Source organism: Zingiber officinale, chromosome 8B (genome assembly GCF_018446385.1).
Source record: "Zingiber officinale cultivar Zhangliang chromosome 8B, Zo_v1.1, whole genome shotgun sequence".
Classification (NCBI taxonomy): Eukaryota; Viridiplantae; Streptophyta; class Magnoliopsida; order Zingiberales; family Zingiberaceae; genus Zingiber; species Zingiber officinale.
Window position 1 is genome coordinate 23,655,981 of NC_056001.1, and position 12,209 is coordinate 23,668,189.

General features: G+C 39.5%; 1 protein-coding gene and 1 long non-coding RNA gene across 2 annotated transcripts; one reads left to right on the forward strand and one right to left on the reverse strand.

Moving 5' to 3' along the window:
- Positions 1–523: 523 nt before the first annotated feature.
- LOC122014980 (protein argonaute PNH1-like) lies at positions 524–10,034 on the reverse strand. Its single transcript, XM_042571563.1, has 23 exons — positions 9,488–10,034; positions 6,777–7,222; positions 6,479–6,687; positions 6,240–6,386; positions 6,029–6,162; positions 5,851–5,960; positions 4,963–5,069; positions 4,480–4,618; positions 4,303–4,419; positions 3,753–3,860; positions 3,595–3,666; positions 3,264–3,386; positions 3,019–3,178; positions 2,815–2,936; positions 2,566–2,703; positions 2,337–2,479; positions 1,944–2,006; positions 1,813–1,876; positions 1,606–1,741; positions 1,394–1,467; positions 1,151–1,245; positions 1,036–1,067; positions 524–954 (listed from the first exon to the last, which is right to left on the reverse strand). Exons 2-23 carry the CDS (start codon positions 7,176–7,178, stop codon positions 788–790), a joined length of 2,862 nt encoding a protein of 953 aa, XP_042427497.1. The 5' UTR covers positions 7,179–7,222; positions 9,488–10,034; the 3' UTR covers positions 524–787.
- Positions 8,466–10,087, forward strand: LOC122014981. The gene is made up of 2 exons (XR_006120799.1): positions 8,466–8,928; positions 9,061–10,087. It is a non-coding gene; the product is annotated as an uncharacterized LOC122014981 (long non-coding RNA).
- The last annotated feature ends 2,122 nt before the right edge of the window (positions 10,088–12,209 follow it).

Consider the following 12,209-nt stretch of genomic DNA (forward strand, 5'->3'; position numbering starts at 1 on the left):
ACCAAGAATCAAATTCCCACCTTATAACTAAAACCTCCTTCCAATCCAATATATTCTTGCTCATTTTGAGGTTAAACTCAGAGTGCTCGGAGTGGAAAGCTCAAAGAGAACTAGAGTTGAGTCACACCGGGCGTTTAAGAGTTTAACTTGACCTAGAGTGGGGATGATATTGACGGTATCAATCATGTACTAGAAGTTCATTGATGGGTATGAGAGGATGCTTTACCTTTTCACATGGGATTTGATAAGAAGGAATATGGAAGAAAATATTGTGAGTGCCCACATTTATTTTTTAAGTTATTAGATCCTCGTTCTTGCTTCAGAAAAGTATGAGAGAAGAGGAGACTCGACATTTCTGTATCGAGTTTACATGAAAGAGATTTTTAGATGTAGACAAAAAAGAAGGAATTTCAAATAGAAAGACCAAACAGATAGAACATTCATAACTCAAGCACTATTTGAAGGAATTATTTCATAACTGATAGAACAGATAAAACCAAACAATTGATGGTTTATGCGTCGCTGATCACCAAGTATAACTCAAGCACTTCATTAATCAATTATCAGGATCATATCTTTTTGGTGTAAGCAGACCAATTCAAAGATTAGCTTTCTAGTACTCGAGTGTTACATTCCTGGGCTAATCCATTAATGTACAACACAGAGAACTCAGTTCCTTCCACATCTTTCATGGATTAGTTAGGAACTGGCATATCGAAAAACCTGTAGTAAGCTGCCTCTCTACACTACAAGTACACTGATTTACATAGTTTTTTTTGCTGTTTCCTCAACAGTAGAACATCACCCTCTTCACCTTCTCTTTTAAGGCAGGTAAGGGCTTCACAGGGGTTCCATTTGTCTGGTGCATGCTTCGCGGTTGGCTTTCAGTTACCTCTGGATCCATGTAAAACCGAGCTCGAAAAGCAGCTAGGTGGGCATAATAGGCAGGTGGCACTGTTGGTAAAAGCAGGTTTTTTGAGTTGGTTCATTCTTTAACTTCTAAGTGATACATGAACTATGGATAGAGCCTCTTACCGATAGATACAGACCGGGTGCAACGGGCATACCTGTAATAACAAGTTATTTGTCAGTTAAGCATATGCTATTTACACATTACGAGAGATTTGAGTTTCCATTTGAAGAACTATACGTGTAGCAGAGATTGTTTGTGAGGGTCTGCATTTCATCTGCTGTGAAATTGTTCTCATCCCATAGAACATGGTAATGGGCTGGCCGACTTGTACCCTGCCAAATACAGTTCGAGCTTATAGATTATTCCTCCATAAGCAATCAGAAACAATGTGACTTGAAAGCCATGAATGTTAAGTTTAGTTCAACTAGGATTTTCCTTCTGCTTCGCTCAGAAAAAGTAAAAGCTTTTGAGGTGCCTTACCTGTATTCCAGCATGACTACATAGGTAGAAATCAAACTCAGCAGGATGACAGATCTTGGAGTCAACCACGGTACCTGCAAAACAAAGCATCAGTTTTCGATTTAGTCCAATCAGCGCAGTCGCAATTTTGAATGTTCATATTTTAACTGGGAAAACTTATCAAAATAATCTCTCCATCGACAACAGAAAAACACAGAGAATAGTTGTATTACCCGGCAGGATATTTCCACTCTTGTCTGTGCTGCTTCTGTCCTTGTGGTTGTTCACAAATAGTCTCGTATGATGGCGTTTCTGAACCACCACAAACGTTACAGGAGGCTGGTAATTTGGTTCTAAGGATGCACATGCCTGAAAGAATCAAACAATTAGCTGTAACTTTGAAGAATTTTGAGTAAACAAATACTCTGATTCGTATTAACCTTGCGAATAGCATCTAGTTCATATAACAAGACTTGATAGAACTGTCCTTCACTAACACCATCCCTGCAGTTTTTGTTGAAGAATATATTCAGTGGTGTGAACCTATAGCAATTTGATGTGCATGTACTACCTGTAGAAGATAATTCTCAAGGGTTTTTGTCCTGTTGCCTTGCGGAAAGATATTAGAAGTTCCCTGCAGTGTTGGAACAAATAGAGCAAACGTTCATATTCAAACTAGAGAAAAAATTTCAGATTATCCTTAAAGCACCTCAAAAGCATTTACGCTTGTTTGACAACATGGAAGTCAAAGAGATTATTGATAAATAAGTCATTCGGAATTACTGATTCAAAGAAGCTTTAGGCAAATCTGATGGGGGTTAAAACGATGTTTATAGCTAAGGCCTGGAAAGATTAAACTGAATCCCCCATAAACTGTGATCAATGACACCTAATTCTCATTAACGACCAAGTAACCGATGTCTATTTTAGAATGTTAATAGTGTGTAATCAACAATATACAAACCTGATCATCCCTCCAGTAACTAAACCGCGCTGGGGATCATGCCATGTCTTGTAAAGATCCTGAATCAGTTCCTGTCGATGAGCCTGAGCACATACTAAGCCAGCGTATTTTGTGACTTCAGGCCAGTCTTGAGAGGCAACAACCTAAAATAAAAAGGATGAAACAGAAAATTGATGAATGAAAACTACAGTGTGCATAAAAGAAGTAACACGAGGTTGTAGTTTATTACAGCAGCAATAGATGGACTTGAATCTTCTCCTGTCTCAGGATGTGTTACATCTGCTCCAAATATAATGGTTGGTATATCACTCACTAAAGGAATTCGCCAACTTATAGCGTCTAGAAGCACAGTATTTCTTCCTCCCATCTGCAGAAAGAATACAGATAAGAGCAAGGAGTATGCAATGGCATTTAAGCTACTTGTTTAAAGCACCCTATAAGAACTACTTCATGGAGCTAAATGGGACTTCAAAAGTACCTTGACATTAATTTTGAGCGAGACGTTTGCAAGGTATTGTTTGCTTATTTTGAACACATGCTTTGTCAGACAGCATTGTGAGATCAACCCCAAATCAGTTTCACATATTCGTTTAAGATCACCTGTAGATGAAACATTATCATAAAACATGACTTAAAGCTCAAACAAAAGGCAGAGATACAGATATGAAATTTGAATGCTCACCGTATAAAGAACCATTATTATCAGGAAGGATAGCTACGAGAAGCTCAAGCTCTTTGCCTTTTAGTTTGTTGGTTGCTGCAGTATATACATGTCTTAGGGCCTTCCCAACTTGGTCAGGTCTTGCGGAGTGTATTGGGATAACTGGTTCGCGGTTGAATTCCTGAAGAGTAGATCAAGAATCATTATGAAAAATTTAGTTACAATATATTAAAAGATATAACAAATAAATAAGCAAGAAATTTTACCATGCCAGATACTTGGCACATCTGTGCTAGCTCCTGACAGAAACTATGAGCAGTGTTCTCCTGAACACTCCGAGAAAAATTAATGCAAGCCCAGTAGTTTACTGTACATCCATTGATCACCTTCTGCATCAAAACAGCAAAATTCAACCATCAAAACATGTGCTCCAGAAGGCATGAATATTTACTTCGAAAGCTAGGATGCACGTCCACTCTTATTATGCTCTAATTGGCCAAGTTTCATTTGAATCATGATGCATCATAATTCGAAGCATAAATAAATGCAGATGACCCGAAAAGGCTTGATATCTTCTGTAAGGTAAAATTTAGGTACCTTATTCATCATGTTCCACTGACCAACTTGAGGTAGACACTCCTTTTCTTTGCCGGTGTCGTGGTACTTCAGCTACATGATAAACATACAACAAATTGATAAAATTGAGAAATGCACTTGTAACTTTTAGTTCAAAAAATTGCATAAGCAACATTTACCCATGGCGCAGGTAGTACTCGGGCCTCCACCGAGGTTAGCTTGTCACTTATGTTTATTCCAAATTCCTTTGCATAAGGATCATTTCCATAAGCATTTTGGCGAACTGTCTGAGAAAGAAAACACACAGCACATTGATATAAACACTGTTTATAGACAAGAACATTAATAAAAAATATATATATAACCCAAAATAGTGTAATTAAGAGAGAACATAATTCAATGAAGCAACTCTGCCACCTGAATACAGAGAGCATAATTCAAGATATAGAAACAGATTGTGGCAAGATAATGCGGTAATTTAAAATGATTCACATATGAGAATATATTCAGAGAAGCTTTGACACAAACAAGAAAGGACTAACTGACCAATAATCCAACTGTCGTCAGTTAAACAAGACAGAATGAACAAGAATCGCAATTCAAACATTCTAGAAACACTTACCACAATCACAGTTAATCTACCAGACAAAAAGTATTCACAGATGATGAGTCAGTGCATATTTGAGCACTAATCTTTTAATGCTAAAACTAAGTTTCAAACAAGCATACCTGTAAAATATCCATTTCTTGGTCTCTGGGTCTTTGGCATGTAACTTTTAGCAACGAAGTAATTTGCTTTTCATTCAACCTCTTGGTGTATCTTTGACCCTCTACTATTTTGCAAGCCTGTATACCACGCAATTAGACATGAAATAACCCAGTAATGGTATTATTGGCCAAGCTTACCTCCATTGGAAGATAATTTGCTTTCTTCTGATTCCCTACTTGGAGGCAAGGAAGATGAGCATACTGAATGGTAAATCCATACATCTCCTTGAAGTATTCAACGACAGATTTCATATTCATCTGATCGTCAACTGGAAAACTGTTCAAATGTCAAGTCAAAATTTTAGAAGAAAAATTGCAATTTCAGTCATGCAATAATTTCTACATTGAGATGAACACAAGAAGGAAACTAGAACAACACAAATATAGGAAGTGCTTGATTTACTAATTTTTATCTGTGTATAGCTACTAGAAAGACTGCTTGAATTGTATGGCGCAACTCTCAAGCTAGAATTTTGCATAGCTATTTAATGCATTTGTTGTATGATGTAGAAAATAATCTTTTTTTATTTGACTAATGACCAGAGACTCTTTTATTGCCAATTTAGCAGTAGTAAATGGAAAATGCACATATTTAAAATACTATGAGAAAATAATACTTACATAAGTTCCCTTGTAGGTTGTGATGTCAAACCGGAAACTCGATATTTTCGCCGTACATTTCCTCTGTGTGTGACCTCAACTTTAACCCCTCTCAGGGCTTTCTTGATCTGCTAAGCATTTCCAGAAAAACGATTAATTGTATTTGGGAAACAAGCTATGGCTGAAAAATATTCAAATTATATTTGTGTAGCATTCGAATTATTCTGCACTTGGAGCTCCAAAGTAAATATACAATAGATGGTTTAATGTTTCCAACAATCAATGTGCATGTTAGTATTTTTCTTTTTTTCTTCTTCTTTTGCACCGGTGCAAATGAACATATCGCTATAACAAAAACTGTTGAGTTTCTATCCCTTCATCTCTCCTCAAATCCAATGAATTTCACTATCTCCCCACCACTATTATATTAACCTCAAAAACATAGGAAAAATATCCACGACTTACAAGAATAATATTAGTTATCAAATTGTTTAATGGTTTACTTTACGTCAGGCTAGAAAAGTTGAACTAAAATTAACCAACCCATAAGAAACCATGATAAATTCGACTTAAACAACACTTCATCATGAGGTGATGGATTACATCTGTAGGCCCAAAACCCTAACCCTAATTTAACTTTTGAAGGGGGAGTTAATCTAGGATTTATAAGTTGTAAGTGGATGGGTAATTACCCTCTTCACTATTAATTCATATGGCTTCCTGGTTAATAGCCATCATTAAGAGATAGAAAAGATGACAACCTAATCCCTTTCATGGCATTGATTTCTCATAGTTCTATATTTTATACGTGTGTCACAATCTTGATGAGGGAAAAAAAAATCTTACAGTAGGTTCATGGAAATAGGAGCACTAACTAAAATGGAAAACTACTATCTAGCAGAGGCACACCTTTATCCTATCAGCATCTGACAATGGCCTAGACGATACATCTTTGCCTAGGATCTGGGCTACAAACTCAATCACAGGAAGAGGATCGATGAAAGCAGTCGATGACATATCTGAACAATCAAAACAGATGAAATTAGGATTTCATATCATAGTCGCGATTGGAAGAACAAATACACACCGATATTGAGTGCAAGTCCCATCTGAGTTGGTCTAATGCTTTGGTAGAAGCCACACCATGACTGTAAACCATCACCCAGGCGTTGTGGCTTTCTGATATCTGGGGAATAAAAGCATCTTCCAACAGAAATGTACCTAGCAGACAGAATTTTGAATAAAGACAGTGTTCAAACACCAAAGGGGATTTACTAATGTTTGGGGGAAAATAGCACCTTTGATTCGATAATTCCCTTAGAACAATATCAAGAACTTGAAGGGCTTCTCTAGGAGCATCAGTCTGCCGTCCGGCAATGAATTGTCTCAGATGGTGAAGGTCAGCGCGGGCAACAAACTTGATGCCAACTCTATACTCCTTTACTCTTCACCACAAAGTACAGTAAATTTAGAGCCTCATGTGAATTAACATTAATACTACGAAGATATAAAGAACATGAAAAGAGAGCAAATAAACCTAGATAATCCCGTTCCCTCGTCATCCTCCACAAGATTAATGACGAACTCCTTGGAGTGGAAAGGCAAACTCCCAGCTGTATAAAGGCTTTTCCTTCCATCATAAGCAGGAAGCCTCATGCCCAACTCAGTCTCCCTATACAACCGCACCATTTCAGCAATGATAGCCCTATTTGTGCTCCGGGAACTCACTTCCGGCGTGATCGTCACCTGCAAAATAGAATCCTCATTAGAGGAATGCAGAAAAGGCAAACTCTTGCAAGCTAACAAGTAGCTTCTCGATGGAAATGCATACTTACATCGTACTGATTCAAGTCCTTATCAGGCAACTCAGTGAGGAAATGGTTGGCCTTAACAATGCACCGGGTGCCCTCCTGCCCAAACCCTGGCCGCCGGCAAAAGGCGATTCCTTTGCTCGAAACGGGGGGAGAAGTGCTCTCGACTGCAGCTTCCGTCTCAAGCTTTGCTTGCCGGGCAGCTGGCTTCCCTCTTCCTCGTCGGCGCCCGGCGCTCTTGAGCTCCTGCGGCGGGACGTCGGCCTTACTCTGGTTCACGCTGTTGTGGAGGGGCTTCTTGGACAGGATGTGCTTCTCGGCCTTGAGTTGGTTGGGCATCTGCCGAGTGGGCATGGCGGCGACTGTGGGATATTGCGCCGGCGAAGGGAGGAAGCAAGATTTTTCTCTCTCTACATCATCCAGCATTGCTCCCTGGAGCGAATCCGCATCTATTTATTCGTCAATACTCCCTGCGAGCAGACACACAGAACAAGGGCAAGAAATAAGCAATGTGACAGAAGGTTTAAAAGAGGTATACGATGAAGACATGGCAGTGATAGCAGTAGCAGGCAGCAGCAGTAGAGACGTGAGATATGGTATAAACAGAAGCATTCATGTGGCGCGCAGAGGCACAGATCTACAGTACGAAACATTGAGGTGCTCAATCTGAGCAAGAGTAAAGACTGAGGAGATGCAAACAGATACGTGGACGGTAACGGTTGCCAAAAATCAAACAGAAGACCATGATGAGCCCCGCCATTTGCCTACTCGCTTCTGCTCCATACAGAAACTCAGTTATCAGACTTAGCAAAGGGCCAATTGCTGAAACGAAACGCGAGAGACGGAGATCATTAAGAAGCTAGTGGCGACATTAATTAATTAACAATGGTGGGAAGTAATATAATATGACAAAAGAAGGATCCACTAGGAGTAGTAGAATGGGCACACATTGGGAATGGCATAGTTGCAGAAGTAGTGGGATCCCGACATGAGAGCATTAGGAAGGGAACAGTGATGGTTTTTTTTACAGTAAAAAAGAAATCGATGGGGATGATGAGGGAGATGGATATGATAATCCTGCAACGGTGTCGTTTTGTGGCGGGCTCGGATTTGGGGTACAAAATGGCTACAAGGAAGAATGTAGAGGCGAGGACAAGCGTCGCGCTTCCCCAAAAGGCCAAGGGACAAAGCGTAGCATTCAGCAGTCGCCCAGCCCCTTATCAAGCAACGAAGAAGGAAGAGAGGAGAGTAAATGTCTCAAAGGAGGGATTTTTACTATAGACACTATGAGCTCGCGCATTAAGGCGCACCCTGCTCGTGACCCGAACACGAGGCGCTCGGCCTGCACAGTTCAATGTATGGACTGTAGCCTGGAATCATTACAGGGTCGAATTTAATATTTGTGGGAGAAACCACCGCTGCTTTCCCTGATAATGCTCGATTGCTTACTTAGCTTCTTTTGGTCTTATTATATGTTGCAAAAGGCGGGTCCCGCCGCCCAGCGGCCCCCTCACCCCTGCCCCACGAGTATGAGAGGGAGTAAATCACGGTGAATACGGGCCCGGCGATGACATGGCGGTCGAAGGTATTTAGCACGGACAGATATTGATGTTATCGCAATTGCTACCGCAGACCTTCGACCTCCCGACCCATGTTACAAGAATACCATGTCATAACCAGTTGATCCCGCCCGTGGGGGCGCCCATGGTCTTATTATATGCTCGACAGGGAAAGGGAGGAGGGTGGCTATAAAGGGCGCATTAAAGGCGGCCGTGAGTGGCTTCTGCACGCAGTGCTCTGGTGCGCGGCCATCGAAGGTCTTGTCAAGCAATTTCTACGGCGTCGACGTCAGAGTGATGCCCCCCAAAAGTGCAAATGCACCCAACCAAGAAAACGTAAAATAAAGAGAGGAAGAAGTAAACAAAATAAGGCTTACTAATCGCGGCGAGGACGGCGAAGGTGATGATGAGTAGGAGCTGAGCGACGACTACGGCAGGCGCACGAGAAGTCCACGCGCACACGCAATGGCGAGTGCTCGCTGTCAGAGGAAGTTCAATTCACGCTGGTAGCGAGGCGTGGGGAAAAGGACAGTGGCGAGCAGCGAGAGTGATCATGGACGAGATTGGTTCTTCCTTTTCCCGGATTTATGTCGATAGCAACAACGCGCCGCGAAAAGGTTCGTGGGGGGTTTTTGTGCCTTTACGAGTTCATTTTTTTTCCTCTCTCTCTCTCTCTCTCTCTCTCTCTCTCTATTGTAAAATTTGAAGGCGAATCTTTGCTTCATGCTTTGCCTCCCTGCCGTCAAAAGAAAGGGAAGACGAAGAAAAAGCCTATTTACTCTCCGACGCCTTTATTCTTTTGAAACGCCCAAGAAAAAGAAGAGAGAGGAAAGGAAGAGAGCTCTTCAATTCTACTCAACGCCTACTGCTATCATTCATCACCAAACTTAGGGCGTGGCTTGGGTTTCTTCGGGGTGACAATGACATCTGCCATCCTGTAAAGATACGCCTCTCTAATAATGAAGACACTACCACAGAGCCTGTACCAACATCTACACTGGCCGTGAACTAGCGACCAAACCGCCATTAACGTGCCTGTTCTGTTCTTATGTCTAGCAGAGAAGATGTAGACTACTAGCTAAAGAAAGCAGCAAACTTTACGACATCGTGTAAAAACTAAAGCCAAAAGTTGCAATCTTAACCAGTAAATTAGCACAAATAAGACGGAAAGCAAACCTCTGCCTCTGTGAGCAGAAAACAGCCGCTGTTGTTGTTGTTGCTGCTTCTGCTGCTGCTGCTGCTCGTGCACTGTTGAAGATATATAGGAAGGGAAGGAAACGGATCTAATGGAAGAAAAAGAGGCTCCTTTCGAGGCGAAAGGGAGTGCGTGCGCGCCCCTGCGCTCGCATTCTATAATCTCTTCAACTTGCTGAGTGCGATTATTAAAAAAGCAGAGCCCATCACATCCGTCCGCCGACGCCAAATCTGTATCTCGCCTCCTCCCTTCTCAACACATGGACGTGGTCTTCAATTGGCGATCCGCTCTAGAGATGGACGATGGAATGGATGGGGAGATAAAGAAAGCGAGGAGGAGAGAGAGGAAGGGAAGCGGTCATACCGAGGCAGCGAGCGCAGAGAATGTCCGTGGAAAAGAGGGACGAAGACCATGCGCCTAGATAAAGCGGAGAGAAGAGGGAGGAAGGGTGAAGGAAGATAGCGATGGCAGCGAGTAGAGCGCAGGAGTTTGGCTCTCAAAAGCAGGGCAAAGCCATGGCTTCCTTTGGAGGTTGGTGACGATGCGTGCGTGCTTTTAAATAGACTTAGACTCTTGAGGTATCTACTTTATTAATTCATAATCATAACGATAACAATATTAAAAATCGAATATTATTATTATTATTATTTTGATAAAAAAAAACTTTATCTTCTTATAATGCAAATTTGTTAAAAGGGGATTTTAATGGCGGCTATTATTTTAATTACGGTGAAAGATAATTTTGGCTGCTGAATCTGAATTGGTCGTATCTGAAATTCTAATGCTTTCTATAAAAAGAACTAATGTGCAAGATTCGCATTGATAATTTGCTATAACAGGCAGTCACTTGTCGGGCGAAATTTCGAAATAAATGACTGTTTAGTTTTCGAAGTTAAATTAAAGAGAGATTTTATCTAATAACTAAAACGAGTGACAATGATCACAAAAAATGTATATAAATTAAATTCATATAATAGTTTTGATTTATAAAATATTATTGATCCGGTTAAGATCGGACGATGGACTGGTGGCGGACGAAAAGCTCAGATAGATCATAAATAAATCTAAAGTGACAGATCATAACAGAGTTCAAAATAATTGGTATGCTCCTGCTGTTTTCGTCAATCTATCCGGAGAGAAGATAAATTACGGATGATTATTAATTTTTGAAATAATAATTAACACATGACTCACATGAGGAAGATATTTACTTCAGTTGTGCTAAGATTTAAACTTTAGATTTCATGATGTCAATACCTTATAGGTTAACAACTAGACCATCTCGAAGAGATGCAAAATTAGTATTATAAAGCTATCCAAAGTTGCTTGACGGTCTTAAAAGAAGCATAAACCTTAAAAATTAAACAAAGTATCCTCTTATGGTCAATTTACTTAGCAGGAGGGAAATAAAAATTAAAAATTAAAAAAATATTTATGGTCAATTTACTTAGCAGGATGGAAATAAAAATTAAAAAAATATTTATGTAGAGATTTCATTAAAATTTTTAAATGGAAGAGAAATATAATCAATCAACATTAAAATTTTCAAATGAAAGAGAAATATAATCTATCAACAGATGATTTTAGAACCAAAATTGATTAACTCAAAATCGAAGAAAAATAACAGATGGAAAAATAATGACACATATATTCATTTTCATTCACAAATTACACTGTATACAAAAAAAAATGACATATATACTCTTTTATTCACAAAATTATGTTACATATATTCACCTTCCTCTATCAAAATATACATACATGTAAAGGAAGAGATTTCTTAATTCTTTTTCTTCTCTTCCTCTAAAGATAATTTTTGACTATAAATTCATTTCTCTTCTTTATCCGTGCTTTAGAATACACAAACCATTAAGCCCACTAATATCCATCCATCCATCCATCCTAGCTAAAATGATTTGGTCTTAAATTCCCCCAAATAATTATAATATAACATAATCTTGATAATTGTATAGATATAATTAATTACACCTTAACAAAGATATTTGCCATTTTTATTTTGGTAAAAAATATATATGTGATCCCTTAAAGTATTTTTATATTAAAAAAAATCATCAACATATATATGATTTTACATTATTAATTTTAATTGGTGTTAGGAATTTTGTATGAATACTTAATTTTTGTAATCAAATTTAAAATACTAATTAAACCAACAAATGACCTAGACGCCATTGCTGACGAAATTCAGTGGAGCAGTGGACTCGCGAGGCACGTCGAGAAGATAATAAGCTCATCATGGCTATTATTCATAGCAGAAACTAAGCACAGGAATGGACTGGCTTTGAACCCTAATTACTCTCTGAAGACCCACAAACAATTTTTAAAACAGAGAGAGAGAGAGGAAGAAAAGAAAAGAGAATAGTTGAAGTACTCGGTGTGCATGCATGCCACCATGTTCGTTTGAGTGATCAGGAGGATCCACCACTGCATGCAAAAGAATGAGAAAAGAAAAAGCTGGGAAATGTCAGTGTGGAGGTGGCCTCAACGGATTAAAGTGGGACTCGCTCCCAAAACCACCACCATCAAAGCACCTCTCCAGCCACTGTCTTTGACTTGATGACCTCACTTAGCTAACATTGTTCATTTGAAATCACTTGCATGCCAATATGGCAATGCTGGACAAAACTAACATATTGAGGATTTAAATATGGGTAATGCAATCTGGCCAGCTAGAATTAATAC